This window comes from Erigeron canadensis, chromosome 1 (genome assembly GCF_010389155.1).
Source record: "Erigeron canadensis isolate Cc75 chromosome 1, C_canadensis_v1, whole genome shotgun sequence".
NCBI classification, from domain to species: domain Eukaryota; kingdom Viridiplantae; phylum Streptophyta; class Magnoliopsida; order Asterales; family Asteraceae; genus Erigeron; species Erigeron canadensis.
In genome coordinates this window covers 5,903,960-5,921,409 of record NC_057761.1, presented here as the reverse complement: position 1 = coordinate 5,921,409, position 17,450 = coordinate 5,903,960, and the positions used below count along the sequence as shown (strand labels likewise).

General features: G+C 32.9%; 2 protein-coding genes and 1 long non-coding RNA gene across 3 annotated transcripts; 1 reads left to right on the top strand and 2 right to left on the bottom strand.

Annotated features, from left to right (window-relative positions):
- Positions 1-5,013: 5,013 nt before the first annotated feature.
- On the bottom strand, positions 5,014-7,382 carry LOC122599132. Its single transcript, XR_006323874.1, has 4 exons — positions 6,932-7,382; positions 6,786-6,853; positions 5,542-5,779; positions 5,014-5,293 (listed from the first exon to the last, which is right to left on the bottom strand). It is a non-coding gene; the product is annotated as an uncharacterized LOC122599132 (long non-coding RNA).
- LOC122599110 (VAN3-binding protein) lies at positions 5,224-9,531 on the top strand. The gene is made up of 9 exons (XM_043771575.1): positions 5,224-5,315; positions 5,455-5,732; positions 6,118-6,183; positions 7,201-7,269; positions 7,377-7,755; positions 7,910-8,068; positions 8,150-8,199; positions 8,660-8,717; positions 9,163-9,531. Coding segments are annotated over exons 1-9 (1,266 nt in total). The 5' UTR covers positions 5,224-5,314; the 3' UTR covers positions 9,369-9,531.
- On the bottom strand, positions 9,296-15,779 carry LOC122599123 (lactoylglutathione lyase GLX1-like). Its single transcript, XM_043771582.1, has 9 exons — positions 15,595-15,779; positions 13,758-13,917; positions 13,540-13,667; positions 13,141-13,205; positions 12,737-12,952; positions 12,594-12,641; positions 12,290-12,397; positions 12,049-12,189; positions 9,296-9,654 (listed from the first exon to the last, which is right to left on the bottom strand). The coding sequence occupies exons 1-9, from the start codon at positions 15,749-15,751 to the stop codon at positions 9,613-9,615; spliced, it is 1,065 nt and encodes a 354-aa protein (XP_043627517.1). The 5' UTR covers positions 15,752-15,779; the 3' UTR covers positions 9,296-9,612.
- Positions 15,780-17,450: the final 1,671 nt, after the last annotated feature.

Sequence of the window (17,450 nt, the reverse complement as noted above, 5' to 3'; positions counted from 1 at the left end):
GAATAATAATCTTGCATCAAATTTAATTGATGAATTTAGGAGGTTTGATGGATACTCAAATGGTGAAATCGAGAGGGGAAAAAAAAATGGTTGACGTTCATTAGATATTTAGACCATGCGTACGAATAAAAGTTAACTCGCCATGATGTGCATAAAATGGTCTAAACAAAAGAGACCCGGGTCAAATTCCATATGAACGCTTTTCTTGGTTTGTACTTCGTACATGTAGAGATATCCAATACAAGGAAATTGGGAATATCTGTACTTCTTTATAAAACAAACTATATTTCTCTTATTTTCAACTTTCTATTTTTAAAATAACTAAAATAATTTTAACTTTCAACATATTCTCAACCCAAACATTATATCTACCAAAAATATCTCTAAAATATTTTCCACTCTATCACTCTCGTTTATTTATTAATATAAATATTTTCATCTAATATACCTATAATACTCTTAATAAAATTATTCATTATATACATCTCTAACCCTTAAAATAACTAAACTATCTCCTTGACATCAATTACCTTAACATTAATAACTACACCGTTATTGTCAGTGTCACTACCACCACACGTTGCCGCCACCGCCGCCGCATTGCGCAGGTACCCATCTCATGAACTTTGTAGTAAGTTGGTTCTATCAAAGAAACTTCAACTTCAGCTCGAGACTCTAATGACATTTGTTGTATATAATGTATTGAAATTATGTGCTTCTTTGGTATGGGTTTTACGTAAAATAAAATAAGTATTAAAGTAAAACAAATAAAACAATAGGTTTCCTTTCTTTATAATCACCGTACATCATGAAAATCATCGTTCATCAATTACTTCATGAATATTCGTGTATCAAATCTTGTCCTATTTGTTTTACTTTAATACATGTGTTACAATACCCAACCCTTTGGTATATGTATATATAGAGTATAAAAAAAATTTAGGGACTCAATAAACATAAATTTTACATTTTTACCACATCTCTGGAAAAAGATTTATTGTGTAAAGTAATATATTCTTAGTAATTCTAAGACCGAACTTTAAAATTTTTGTCAATGATATTTGAAAAATTAATGCAAAATGCTACTAGAACCCTAATAAAGTATAAGAAACATCGTTAAAGTGATCTAAAATGATGGTGTTATGTGATTTGACATCAAAACTATATTTAGTTGAATATGGAGGGAGAAAAAAAAATAGGTGGTTTCGAAGTGAAAAAAAATATTCGATGCTATACAAGGGACAAATCAAAAAACACATAGGAATTTTAGATAATAAACTCTATATTTAATATAGATAAACAGGAATGATCACTATATAAAAGATAAACAGGAATGATCACTATATAAAAGGGTTTAAAGTAGGGTTAAGTGCGCCAAAATGCAGTTAACTAATCCCAAAAAGTTATTGTGTGTACGAACTCTAAGTTTGTTTTATTGTATTCAAAAAACATGTTCAAGAGTCCCATAGTATTCAAAAGTTACCGGGTAAGAAGTTAGCCAGTCATAAGTTTCACTTTGATTCGTTGACTGCTCATGTGGCTTTCTTATGTAGACTTAATTTATTAAAAAAAATGAAAATATGATATATACACATTCCGATGCAACCGCACGGACATTCAACCCCACAATCAATTTCATCATCATTATGCATTCAACCCACAAACAAGTAATTCCTTTTTAGGTTTTCATTTTATATATAAAAAAAACAATAACAAACATGCATATACATATATTACATATATAGAGAAAGAAAAACCAAAATCAGTAGTAAATCATTAAAATCCATGAACAAGTATGATTTCACAAATACCACGCCATGTCCGGTCAGGTGATGTACTTTTGATGGGTTTCAATGTTAATCGGGTCATTTACACCATCTTTGTTTCTCATCATTACTTCTCCCAGATAATCTTAATTTTATAAATCTTGATGAGGTTCCAATGTTCATCGGGTCATTTACACAATCCCCGATCACACTCGACCGTCTCCCGCCGCCGTCACACCACTACCGCCGGAAAACGATGGCCGGAAAAACCATGGTAGCCGAAAAAGAGGATGTTATTCAGATCTGCAAGTGGGTTTTCTATTTTAGATCTATAACTCGTTACCATAACATCAATAACGATATAACATATCAAATAAGACTTTTGATTTTTGTTTTTGGTCTTTTGTATGTAAGTGGGTTTTTGATTCTAAATTTGTAAGTGTATATCCGTACTCCCATATCTTTTTTTTTTACCAAGTTTTATTTGTGTTTTATTGTTCTAGAAGATTTGTAAAGAGTTACTAGGTTTTCTGGAAATGGTATATGAACAATGATATCTTTGTAAATAAATTATTTTATATTTTTCACGTGAATCAGGAATGAGCAAATAAAATTGCAACCGGCTCTATATGAACTATCAACTTTGTTGTATGCTACTTTAACCATTTATCTAGGTTTGTTGCATACAATAAAGCTAGGTACGAGTTCATGCAAACAATAACTTTTTGGGATTAGTTTACTTTATTTCGACGCATTTAACCATTTAAAGTATTGGCTTATTGTATGGAAAACTAAATGATGGACCTAATACATGTTTTAAAGTTTGTGATTAATTACTTACTTAGACGATTTAAGGGCAGATCCATGATCAAATACCAAGTTCATAATTTTTTTGGACCAAATCTATATGTTTATTAGATCTACTCCATTTTTAAAAGAATTAACTTTCTTTGTTTTATGAAACTTATATTTCAGTAGAAAAAAAAAAATCATGTCTTCGATTGAGAATTATGGAAATTCCAACCCTACTCGCTAGACGACAAAGGTTGGTAATGAGCACTAATCATGTTCATCTATGTGTGGTATTAAAGAATCCACCCGTGTGATCATTCATGCGGATGTAGCTTTTAAACTTTGAGTAATCATATTCATCGTAAGCGTAGGTATTAGTTATGATCGCAGAATGTAAACGCAAAATGACCCGAAACTCTATATCTATACGTCTATACTTCTATACTACTATATAAAAATTATAACCAATATGTTGAAATTTTACATAAATGAGACATGCGAATTGACCAAAATACTCTTAATGAATTAAATTACCATCAACCCTTAATATTAAGTTACACCATTAGTCCATTATATTATAAAATATTTTTACTAACCCCTTTAAATTAAATATTTTTACCTACACCAATAGATGCCGCCACCACTGTCATCGCCGGCTTGCCGCCGCATTGTGCGAATATCATGCTTGTTAATTTTCATAGTTCTATCAGTTTTGAACCGTTATAATTTTAAATAAAATAGAAAAGTGTAACTTTAAATAAGTTGAGCTTAAGTAGATCTTTAAATTTAAATAAAATAGAATTTTCTTAATGACAACCTTAGAAACATACATAAACTTGTATTTTTATCTCTTGATTTTTGTAGTAAAATAAAATTTATTTATATATAGGCTGTCAAAACCTAATAAAATACAGATAAAAAAAAATGTCTAATTTAAAGATACTTGTTAAACTCCCTAAGTATTAACCTAGTTTGTCACTAAGTAAATAGTATCGTGATGCCGTAAAAAAAAAAATCAAAAAAAAAAGAAACTTTTTTAAAAATAGTACCATGATTAAATACCGATTTGTTTTAGTCCGAACGACACTACAACACCATCCTATCCTAATCAATGCCACAATAAATGTTTTGATTACTATTGTATTACTCGTAATATTTTTTTTCAACGTTGGGATACGACATTAGGGAAACTACAACACCATTCTATCCTAATCAATGCTTTGAACATACTTAGACAATGATATGTTGACTATAGGCTGTTACAAGTATTTGGAGGAAAAACCCTAAGACTTGTCATCCCTAAGGATCGAACTCAAGATATTGGGTAAAACCTAATGGATTAGTCATCATTGGCTACTACTGTATTAATATATCTTCATATCGATCCAAGTATATAATGATATATATTTATTTCAGCATTCCTTTTTTAATATTAAATCTGATATACTAACAAAATGTTATCATGATGAAACAAAACACTTTTATCGATTAATAAAAGTGACAAACCATAAATTCAGTTTTTTCTCATAATGAAGTCGGCCGCATCCCATATAAATAAAGCTAAAACAATGCTAATCACACTTTGCATAACCTTTATTTCTTTTTGGTGGGGGCTATAAAACTAATCAAATCCAATCGACAACAATTATAACAAATACTCCGTATACTTGGTACAAGTTATTACTTATTACACGCCCAAAAAATAAAACTATAACAAGTTGATGTTAAACTCTTTTTTTTTTCTTAAACATAAAAGATGTTATTAGTAGTTAGTTTTCTACAAGTTAGTAATTAAATGCAATGCTTAAATTTGAACCCAGGATTTTTAAAGTAAGAAAGCCTCACCTTATCACATTAGCCTAGCATAAGGCTTTGAAAAACTTTACATTTAAATAGGATTTGAGACATGACCGATCACTCCACTAAGGTTTCAAAAATTACACCTTGAAAAACTATCAACCACCTTTTAAGTTTTTATTACTTGACATTTACTTGGAGCCACAATCCTACAACCGTAGACGCATAAACTGAATCCAATTATCTGGATGCAATGCGAGCTAGCTTTGTAATGGTGCACACCTAATTCACCCATCCAACTCATATACATCACCTTTTTTTGCCCTTCTATCTTGTCTTCCTTTTCGGTTTACCACCTAGAAAGTGTTCTGCTATCATTTCATTTGCCCTATCTTTCCTTACAATAAAGAGCGCAGCCTCCATTTGGTAACTTAGTACCATTCAATTTGACTAATTTGTCTAGATCTTTAATTTCATATTTGGAGCTCAATTTACACATGAAAACCAAAAAAGTGAACAAAACTACAGAAAAAGAAACAAAAACCATTGGAGACAAAACAAAACCTTTATTTGACACTCACATAAACAAGACTTGCAAAGTGAAATTATAACAATGTCATGATGCGACAAGGGCCCTAATGAAGATGAGAAATGCATGTTGGAGTTTCTAATCATTTTTTGAATATTTGTATTTCATTCTACGGGTCCTGTTCCTATAATGTGCATTTATAATCTGGGCTCCACAAAAGATAAAGAAAATGGACTGAGCCAGAGCCTTAGAAGTCGAAAAAGTTCATTTTGAACTCCATATGAACCACACACCTACAACCATATATAACACTTCAACTTCCTCTATAAACTTCACAAGTGAACCTGTTTCTACTTGATACTGCCTGTTAGTTTTCTTTATTGCTGGCTTGCTGCCACCTCGTCTCTTTCTGCACGAAGGAGTTGCAAAAAGTAAGTAACCCAATTTTATACGAAGGGCTAAAACTAATAAGCATGAAAAAAGTATGAGATATGATATCTGGCTTGAGAGTTGAGACAACTTAAATACTAATTGTTTATATTTTTGGGGGATTTTATGAACTATGTGCAGTGTCCACAAGTGTGTGTGATTCAAACTCGAAGTGTGGAACAACTAGGCTGGAAAACATAAAAGAGGAAGGTGTGGAGAATTGGCTACCAGCAGCATGTCCACTGCCAGAAACCCCAACCGAGTCAATGGAGTTCCTCGGGAGGTCATGGAGTGTTTCATCAGTGGAAGTATCGAAGGCTCTTTCCCACACTTCGGTTGAACCTAAGACCCAAAGCTTATTTTGCCACGTTGGTACTCATCAACCTCATCTTCACACCTCTACACTCCCAGAAGAGCGTGTAAGATCCCTTGTTACTTGTGTTTTTTACATAAGCACCTACAAACCCTGGATATACACATACACACCTTGAAAATCGACTTTACATTATATGGCAGGGCCGGGCAGTTTGAGTAACCCGTTAAAACTGGTAATTTTATTTGCCACAACAGTTTTATTTTATCAAATTTCTTGAAATTCATAAAAACTATAGCTAAAAAAAAAAAAATCTTAGCTTGAGTAGTCAAAGGATTTAGAAGGCTATTATGAATTTTGCAAGTTATGTTTCTATGACCTAAAGTAGCCCACACGTTTCTTCAAGATAAGCAAAATGCCAAAAGTTTTTTTTTATATATAAGAAGAGGTATTAAGAATTAACATAATGTAAATGTTTCATTTTACTGCAGCAACCAAAAACATTAGCAAAAGCAGATAGCCCTCCAGTTTCTCCTAGAAAAAGTGATGAAATGAAGGTAATTATACGTGTTTTATATTTAAAGCGCTTTGTTGAGATTCATGAGTTTTAATCATAGTCAGAAACTCATTTAGGTGACATTTCTGCCTCGTGATTATATAGTAATCCTTATGTCCCGTTACATAATCTAACTTTATGGATCAGAGATTTTTGTGACACTTTTCCTACAATTTACCATAAATCGACTAATATAAGCAAACAAAATTATTGTTTGGGTACTTTAACAGCATAATATAAACACAACAAAATTATTGTTTAGGTACTTTAGTAGCAAACAATTTACTAGGGGTAACCTCTATACTCAAAAACTAATATATATTTAAGGAGTGATTAAAATAATGCACGAACAGGACTTTCACTTCTACCCTTAAGGTGGGTGGGGGAGTTAAGTTTCTGCTACATCCATTGTCCCTAAACAATTCTGAGACATCTATTTTTGGCAGTATGTGAAACTAAACAATCTATTTTAGTCGATTGATTACCATCGGATAATTATTGTGCAAGTAATAGAACAATAAGAGGTTGTTTTCTAAGTTAGCGACGATACTGTTTCAGCAAAGATGGCATAGAGTAATAATGCTCTAAAACTGTAAAACAAACCTGATACTCATCTTGAAATGATAATTCGCGCGATTCAACTAAATGGTGTCATATAGTTTCATTTTCATCTATAAGAAAAAAGATGCATAATATTATGAAGAATATAGAAATTTTATTAGGTATTTAACTATGGTAGTTTCATTTACCTCTCCTAAATTGTAGTTAGCAAAGAACCGTCTGTTTTGCCCTATAATTTGAACATCAGCATGGAACAGCTTAATGAAGCAGTATGCTGATTAACCAGCACATGATCATGAAGATTTTACATTAGTAAAACTTGTGGTTGCTCGAGAAAGAGATCAAAATAGGATATAAAACTACAATAACTACTTCTGTAAACTAATACATAATCTAACTCTTAACGCATAAAGTTTGACGTATGAGTATTATTTAGATAGAGTTTAATCTGTTGCAGGAACTGTTTCTAATTCATCAAGCTCTCAACCAAGATTTTGTGTCTAGCCATCAGTTGCTTAAAAACGGGGTATGTATATACGCTAGTTTGACCAAACCCTGTTATCTTGACTACCAACTTCTTCAATATAATTAAAATCATAATCATAATTATCATAATAAGAATTCACTACACAGCTTTACAGGAACATTATGAAAGGAAGGACAATGGGCAGATGGATAAAAGATCAGAAAGAGAAGAGGAAGCATGAGATTAGAACACACAATGCTCAACTGCATGCAGCAATATCTGTAGCAGGTGTTGCTGCTGCTGTGGCAGCTCTCACCGCAACATCAGCAACATCAACCAAAAGTCCCACCAACAATAGAGAACAAACAGCTCGTTCGAAAACTTCAAATGCAATAGCATCAGCAGCAGCTCTAGTGGCATCACATTGCATAGAAATTGCAGAGGATTTGGGAGCTGATCATGAACAGATACTGTCAGCTGTCAATTCTGCAACAATTGCAAGGACTAATGGTGACATCATGACCCTGACTGCAGGAGCAGCCACGGGTAATAACTATTTTCTAAATGTGATGAATTCTAACCTGCTATCATCGGTAATATGTGCATATGTACGAAATATGCTCATTAAACTAACACTTGAGGGTGACCGTACACATAATTAGTTAAAAACAATTATAATAATATTGACAAATTATTACAGCATTGAGAGGAGCTGCCACATTACGAGCAAGGCAGCAGAAGGGAGCTACAACCATGGCTTTAACAGAGGAACAGGTTGAGGAAGGCAAAGAAATAAATGTCATGGCAGCTTTGAACTTTGTTTCAAAAGGGGGGGAACTTTTAAAGCTTACAAGGAAAGGTAAACTCATACAGACTATGTAGAGCAATACCCACATGCACTTAAGGTAATTATTAAACTCGTGTGTGATTATTGATACAGGAGATCTTCATTGGAAGCAAGTTTCTTTTAAGGTCAACACAAAATGGCAGGTAATTGTCATATTGATATGAAGAATCTTCTTGTAACAATATTACAAGCGAGAACTATGTCCAGCTATTTGTTTCTGTTTACCATACTATCCTTAATTTGGCATAAGATTAGTATAGATGTGGGCAATAAAGTACACATCATCATAATTGAGAAAATGCCTAAACTTCCTCCATTTGTTGATTTTTAAAATTGACATGAATTTTCTACCTGGAGTTTTAGATCAAGTATAAATTGGGATACAACACCATAGTGCAATGTGTGTATTATAAAACATTAAAGGTTGTAGTTAACCAGGATTCTTGTAAAACATTTGAATGCATCAAGAGTCATCAGGAGTTCAACTATCGCAGGTTATAACAACGTATCCACATAGGCATGCCTAGTTACATACAGTTTCAGTTTTGCAAGTCTAATGTTATGATATTTCACTAGCATCTAATAACCATGGATGCCCAACAGGTTGTAGCAAAACTGAAAAGCAAGCACATGGCAGGAACTTTTACAAAGAAAAAGAAGTGTAAGAACTATATAATATTACAGTAGAGGTGGCAATTTTGCTGATTTACTTTTAAATGGGTTGATTTGGGTTATGTTTTGTCTCTATACAGTCAACTGGGTTAAAATCACAAAAAGGAAATGTGTCAAAAATCACCAAAGAATATAACTAACGCACGAAACCTATTAAATCATCTTATTTGTTTAGAAAAAATTTACTATTGTACGAAGTAAAGAAATAACTTTTGTAATCACATTTGACCCAATACTTATTTACAAAAGATTAGATAAAATCCGAAAAAAATGTTTTTGATCAACCCAAACTGACCCCATTTGTTTAACTCCTGCCAAAATTATCTTTTTTGAACCATTTCACCGGTCAAACATTTAGTTACCTCTATATCATAGTCATAGAATATATAAAGTAGACTTGTTTTCACCTGAGAGTAGCATTGATACTGATGCAGTTGTAATCTCCGGAGTGTATCCTGATGTCTTAGCATGGCCTGGAAGAGAGATGGATGATAGTAATGAACAAAGACAATATTTCGGGATAGAAACCTCAGAAAGAATAATACAGTTCGAATGCAGCACCAAAGATGAAAAACAAAAGTGGATAGAGGGCTTGCAACATTTATTGAACTGCCGAGCCAATATGGCACGATTTACATAGCAGACTGTATCTTGAAGTTGCAGATCAGCTGTCCACAGGCTTGTATAGCAATTCTAGATGTGTCAAACTTCAAGTTTTGGAATTGTACAGTGAGTGGATCATAACTATTTGAGTGATTGTGTTTACAAATAAGAGTGGATCTATTATAAAAGCATTGGCAGGACATCAAGTGTCAGTGCAAACTCTATAGATAGATTTCGTCAATACATGATGGCTGCTCAGTTCAAATATCAACGAAGTTTCCTCACTCTAGTTCTTTCATGAAATCAATGTTATCAACAAAGACCTGAAATATGTAAAATGTCGGAGAAATAAGTAAAAAGCTAAAATTACTATAAGTGGCTTCAAGTATTCAAATGCTAGATGTCTGTAACTCTGTACAGATAAATAATTCAGTCTAATACTGGAATGTCACCAACTTTAAACTTACAACTATATTACTAGGGGTGGTAATCGAGCGAGCTGTTCGCGAGCTGCTAGAGCTCGAACTCGTTTAAACCGAGTTCGAGTTTAACTATTTCGAGTTCGAGTCGATCTCGAACAAAAAAACGAGCTCGATTAGTTAGACGAGCCGAGCTTTAAAAAAATAAATTGGGCTCGGCTCGCTCGAAAGATCGATTACTTTTTCGATCCGAACGAGCTTTACGAGCTACTCGACTAGTCGAGCTACTCGAGCCTTGGCATAGAAGTTTAAAAATATCACTTATATATTAGTAAGGAGAGTTGAACCCATGACCTCCAAGTTTAATGGATGACACTTTAACCACTAAGGACAACCATCTTTTTATTATTATCCTTGCATATATTTTAAATAAAAGCTCTAAGTCTTTAACCATTACTATCCATTTTGTTTATATATTACTTAAATAAATACAAAATTCGAGACTTAATACTTTAATAATGTATTAAACTTTTTTTTTTCAAATTTATTTCAACTTCCAAGTAATGTGATATGTGTCGCTTTCTCTTAACATATTAACTTTTTTCTAACTTATGATTTTGATAACCAATACATATTCTTTAAAAAATATAAATAGAATATGTTTTATCTAAATCTTTCTTATGTATAATTAAAATAACATCTTATTATTCATTTTAGTTTTTGTGAGATAACTCATTTTAGGATAAATGCAAAAATACAATCAAACTTCTCATCATATTACCATGAATAAAAATGATCTATCAAAATTATGATTGGTGTGTATATATATATATATATATATTGTCTAAAGGTTGACCTATAACGATAACATATTACTACATGTATGCTTTGAATAACGTTATTTCAATAGTGATTATTTTAATGGATCATTTTCATAGTAATGTAATCAAAGTTTCAATTATACACGAATAAGGATCGATAAAATGTTTGATGGTAACATATTTGATAACTAATACATATTAGGTATCCTAACGAAAACGAATATCATATACTTGATTTTGTCCAAAGTTCTTTCTATAATGATAACATATAACTATATGTATAAAGTAATTAACTTTATTTCAATATTAGTCATTTTAATAGATTGTTTCTATTCATAGTTATGTGATCAAAGTTCTGAGTATACACGAATGAGGATCGATAAATGTTTAATGGTAACATGTACCGCTCTATAACACGAGCTAATCGAGCTTGAGCTCTAGCTCCTAAACATGAAAACGAAACTCGAACTAAGTTAATCCTACAAGTATTCAAATAACTATATATATGAGCTTCAAGCTAGAGCTCGAATTGAGCTCCACCTACTAAAATGGAAACGAAACTCGAACTAAGTTAATCTTACAAGTATTCAAATAACTATATATACGAGCTTCGAGCTCGAGCTCGAACACTAATGAGTCGAGTCGAGCTCGAGCTCAATTTTGAATATTTATACGCTCGAGCTCGATTCGAGTAATAAATAAACAAACAAGCCTAAATATACTGAAACTCGACTCGACTCAGCTCGGCTCGTTCCCACCCCTATATATTACGAATAAAATGATGATCTATTTAATAAAAGCAATTTAGGATGATACTTTGGGTAATTCTAGCTTTTCAAACCCGTTTGCTTTATTTCTGTTTCATCCTATTTAATTAATTTTGGGCACATTACCCTTCATTGCTTTCATAACCCAAGGTGACCCATTTCACACAAATGGGTTGAAAAATTGACCCTCTTCTCAAAAAGTAAAATATATTTTATATTAAGCTACAATTCACTCTCCCTTGTTGGTCTATCTTTGGCATGCACTTTATTTTGTTATTGACCCCATAAAAATGAAAATACTCTTATGGGTTTTCAACAAGATGACTTAGTGGTCAGGCGGCCTGATATCCTCACAAGAGGTCTTAGTCTCGAACCTCCGTCGGTAAACATCTTAGTGGTAACAGTCACAGGGATACCCTATTTAGGCCGGGTACATTCGCGTCAAAGACTCGCATTCCCCCGGTGACTGAACAGGGAAAACCTGCCCCGTTTACTCTTATGGGTTTACATAGAGATTTTGACCTTTCAAAAAAACATAGCATGGAAAATTTATGAGTCCAGTTCAGGGATGATGGTGATTATATATACCCATAAATGCAGCTAAAACTTAAGCAAATAGTATATGCAAGAGAAAAAAAAAACTGGCACTACACTTTATTTCAAGGTAAAACAAGGTCTATGTACTAATAGGAAAGAAAGAGAAAACTTGCCGATTTCCAACCATCTGGATCCAAACAGGCTGTTATCTTTGTGTTGATAACCGGCAAGGGCCCAGGTTCAAGTACTATGTCACCACCAAACAGTTTAACAACTTCTGCAGTCTTATATACATCATCGGTACCAATCGCAATCTGGTTTAAATAAAATAGAAATCATCAAGGCTTTTGATTGCTAAAAGAATCTGTCTATCAGGGTGTAAATTTCATATTTTGAGAATCTGTAATTATTCACCTGTCCATAACCATTTCCTTTGTCATATTCTGTGATACCATAGTTGTATGTCAGCTCCAAAACTGCAGTTTCATCTTCAGAGCCATAACCCATTGTGGCTACGGTGTACTGAAAAGCATTACACCAGATAGATGACATCACACAGACCTCAAAAGTTTGATGTCTGATTAAAGTGGGCATACATTTGGTTCTTTGGAAAACTTAAATCTTTAATGGTGGTGAAGCTTATTTGATATTTTAATGAAAGAACTACTAATTACAAGTTAATTTTGATACTGTAAAAACATATAATCAAGAAAATCACCTTGTACTCAGGTTCATCTCTTTTCCTAAGGAGTTCCATACCATATGCCTTCACAAATAAGAAAGGGCGGGACATTAATTTAGAACCAGTACATGCAAAAAAAAGTTTCCGTAGCAAATTCAACTATATGTACGAGGGTCTACCTGCTGATAGAACTTAATGGAACGGTCAATATCTCCTACTCTTAACATCACTTGACATAGAGGCTGGGGAATTCGACGCCTTTTCTCAAGGAGCTGAAATGTGTAGCCATCTGGATCTTCAATGGAGGCAATTACAGTACTACCACCTTTGACTGGACCAGGTTCTCTGGTTACTTTTCCTCCCTTGGCTTTTACAAGATCCACTGTTTTAGCAACCTAAAGAGAGATGCTTGTAACTGGAAGTCAGCTATAATCAAAAAAATTATAGATACCAGTACAGATTACCATATAAAAATGTTGGTGTCTGCTACAAAGAAGTTAGGTAAATTACATGCTATTAATAAAGAACAAGAAGAAAAGATGAACGCCATTATCATAATCGTTACTATATCAAAATAACTTACATCCTGAACAGCAATACCAAAATGTCCAAAACCAGATCCGATATCATACTTGTCAACTCCATAATCTGCATGGACATATAAATTAAAGCCAAGATCAGCAGCAAACTAATGGCGTAATTAAACCAAAAATAGACTGTTAAATTCAATCACCAAATGAAATTCCTAGGACCAAGACATTTAGTAATCTCATGTTATATACGCTAACCAAATGTGCATGCCTTACTTCACATGTGATTATCCAATCTTGACCCTTCATTTTTTAATCTAGGAGCACAGTCTCAAGTTTTTTGCGTCCCGAATGAAACTTACCCGTTAGTTATAAACACCTAAAAAGCGTTCAATAATATCCAACTTTCTTGGAACTATGTAGCTACAATTAGGTTCATAGAGGTTACATACTGTAAGTAAGTTCGACAACAAAATTATATTCCTTCTCAGGTCCATATCCCAAGAAAGCATTTGCATATCTTTCTTCCGGTATGTTACGTTGCCTTAACACTTTCATACCCAAACACTCGGTATAAAACCTGAAACAACAAACTTGAAGTAAACATGCAATTTCAAGGAGCAATTCAAGATAAAAACACAGTTTATACATATAAGGCTCAACTCAATACTTGATAGTTTTCTCCAAATCCCCGACACGATAAACAACATGCAACATCTTTCTATTATCTTTTCTGGACCAATCAAATGCATTATCCTCCGTGATAGGGCTAGTATCAGAGGTCAGCAGTTTGGATGCATTCACTCCAGATAACTGTAACTGAGGTATGACTGTAGAATTTACCAAATAAATTACATTATTTATAACAATACCGTAATATAAGACTAATATACACGGTTAACATTTTGATACATTTGATAAAAGAAAATTGCCACATTGGCCATCTTTCAAAACTACCTAGACGGCCCTAGACCTACTTAGTGGCATTCCGGTCTCGCTAAAGTTACATTGCCGAATTTTTATTTTTATTTTTTATATCAATAAATATATCAATCAATGTCCAACTGTTCTTTTTTTACTTAATATACTTAATGATTAAGAACTTAATGTGCATTCAGTCAAATTTCATGTTTTATTTTACTTAATAAGAAAATAACCGTCAATTACCTATTTTTTACTTAATACATACAGACATTATTTATACATTCAGCCAGTTAATACATTCAGCACTTAATGATTACAAAAAAGAACGGGCCCTAAATTATACGCATAATACCGGACTATGCTTGAGTTTAGACACACTTTTCTATTATTTTCTTAGAATGTATCTCAAAATTATTAGAGAAAACAAAGAATTCTGATTATTTTACTGCTAACAAAATGGACTTCTATATCTATATATATATATATATATATATACGAGAGCAAGTACCCGCGTGTTGCGGCAGTAAGATGATGGGGGTGATAGGTCATAGAGTGTGATAGCCAAATGCCTTAGCCGTACGGGCTCCCCCCTCGGATTTAAAAATTCGTCGAAAGTATATCTAATGACATCTCTAATGAAAGAGCATGAAATTTTAGAACACCTATATAATTTTTATAATTTATCGATGTACGGTTTTTGAGATAAAAGATTTTGAATGAATTGGAGGAATAAATGATTTATGGAGGAGAGAGAAAACAAATGATTGGTTAAGATTTGAGGAGAGAGAAAGGATGTTAGTTAAATATAAAATTGAAATATGGGCATTTTGGGAAAGTAAATGTTGAAACTTAACTTGTAAACAGAGAGATCTGCTTTATAATATAGTACGAGAGCAAGTACCCGCGCGTTGCGGTGGTGAGATGGTGGGGTGATACCTAGGTCATAGAGTATGATAGGTTATAGGAGTTCATATGTCATAGAGTTTGATAGTCAAATGCCTTAGCCGTACGGGCTCCGCCCTCGGATTTAAAAATTTGTCGAAAGTATATTGAATGACATTTTTAATGAAAGAGCATGAAATTTTAAGAACACCCATACAATTTTTATAATTTATCGATGTACGGTTTTTGAGATAAAAGATTTTGAATGAATTGGGGGAATAAATGATTATAGAGGAGAGAGAAAAAGGATGATTGGTTGAGATTTGAGGAGAGAGAAAGGGTATTATAGTTATTTTAGATAAATATAGAATAGATAGGAGGGGCATTTTGGGGAAGTACTTAAAATCAATATTGAAAATTTCAATTTCAATGTTAAAAATCTAGAGAAAATCTGCTTTATAATATAGCATAGATAGATATAGATATACATACAAATACATAACAGTGGGACCTTGAAAATCGGGGCAAATTTCTACATGGAGCCTGAATTTGTTACGCCATTAGATTAGATTAAAGCAAAATGTAATAAAAATAAGCAATGCAGGATGGATGGGTTCACGAAAACGGGATAAATATAAGAATGATTAATGATAATAATTATAATAGAATATATATGTATATGTGTATATATATATAGATACCGGTGGTTCCAAGAAGGATAAGAGCAAGTCTGCGGGGAGTAGTGGTATAAGCAGAAGCAGTGCATACATTCCGTTTTATACTTAAAGAAGATTGATGTTGATAATTACAAGGACTAAAAATGTGTAAACATGAAGAAGAAGAAGAAGAAGACGCCATTTTTGGCTGTGGGATGCGGCAGCCTCTCTTCGATTACTACCCACGTGTTTCGGTCGGATATACGCCAGTTGCAACTTGTAACCGTGTAAATTGGTTCGGGGCCCCACCCAGATTTGATGAAATATATTAGTATTTTAACTTAGAAAAAGTTTTTGATATTTTGATGATAATGTGATAATTTTGTTTGATTGCATTATTAATTAATATGAAAATAAGTATCTATTTTAATGTTTTATAGCTAAAAACGAGTTCTAATTTTGATAGGCAAAGTTCATTTAACAAGGCTATTTATGTTAATTCCTACAACATGTTTTAATGATTTATTCCATTCCAATGTGGCAACCAAACATGAAGATGGAATGGTAATGACCTATTCCATTATTCATTTCATTCCATTCCATCATACATTGCATTCCGTTGTTATTATTACATTCAGTCCAACCAAACATACCCTTAATAATCTTCATTCAAATATTTAAATCGAACTATTTTTTTATATAAAAAAAAAATAGTAGTTTTCAAATTAAGTATATTTTTTATTACACTCCTACCAAATCTGGGTGGGGCCCCGAACCAATTTACACGGTTACAAGTTGCAACTGGCGTATATCCGACCGAAACACGTGGGTAGTAATCGAAGAGAGGCTGCCGCATCCCACAGATCTGGGTGGGGCCCCGAACCAATTTACACGGTTACAAGTTGCAACTGGCGTATATCCGACCGAAACACGTGGGTAGTAATCGAAGAGAGGCTGCCGCATCCCACAGCCAAAAATGGCGTCTTCTTCTTCTTCTTCTTCATGTTTACACATTTTTAGTCCTTGTAATTATCAACATCAATCTTCTTTAAGTATAAAACGGAATGTATGCACTGCTTCTGCTTATACCACTACTCCCCGCAGACTTGCTCTTATCCTTCTTGGAACCACCGGTATCTATATATATATACACATATACATATATATTCTATTATAATTATTATCATTAATCATTCTTATATTTATCCCGTTTTCGTGAACCCATCCATCCTGCATTGCTTATTTTTATTACATTTTGCTTTAATCTAATCTAATGGCGTAACAAATTCAGGCTCCATGTAGAAATTTGCCCCGATTTTCAAGGTCCCACTGTTATGTATTTGTATGTATATCTATATCTATCTATGCTATATTATAAAGCAGATTTTCTCTAGATTTTTAACATTGAAATTGAAATTTTCAATATTGATTTTAAGTACTTCCCCAAAATGCCCCTCCTATCTATTCTATATTTATCTAAACTATGGATATGGAAACCAAATTAAAAACTGAAAAACCAACTTCATGGCAATTTTTGAAAGCGAAAGAAAGTTGTTAACTTAAACAGACAAACAACCAAAAGTTATAGATTAGTCATTACAGACATTGCAAGCCATGAGACATGAAATTAAAAATACTACTTCTAAATGGTCTTTAAGAAACATATCAGTGAGCATTACTCACTCTTAACCCTCAAGAACATCAAAAACCCTTATTAATTTATCTTCATTGTTAACTTAAACAGGTTGAATAGAAAAGATGGATTTGTATTATGGAGATAATGGGTCTTTCTTTTCATGGGCTTTAAACAAACATCATTTTTCTAATTGAATGGAATATGTGAATCCATTCTTGGCCCCATTCTAGCATAACAAACATACCCTAAATATTTCTATCCTTAG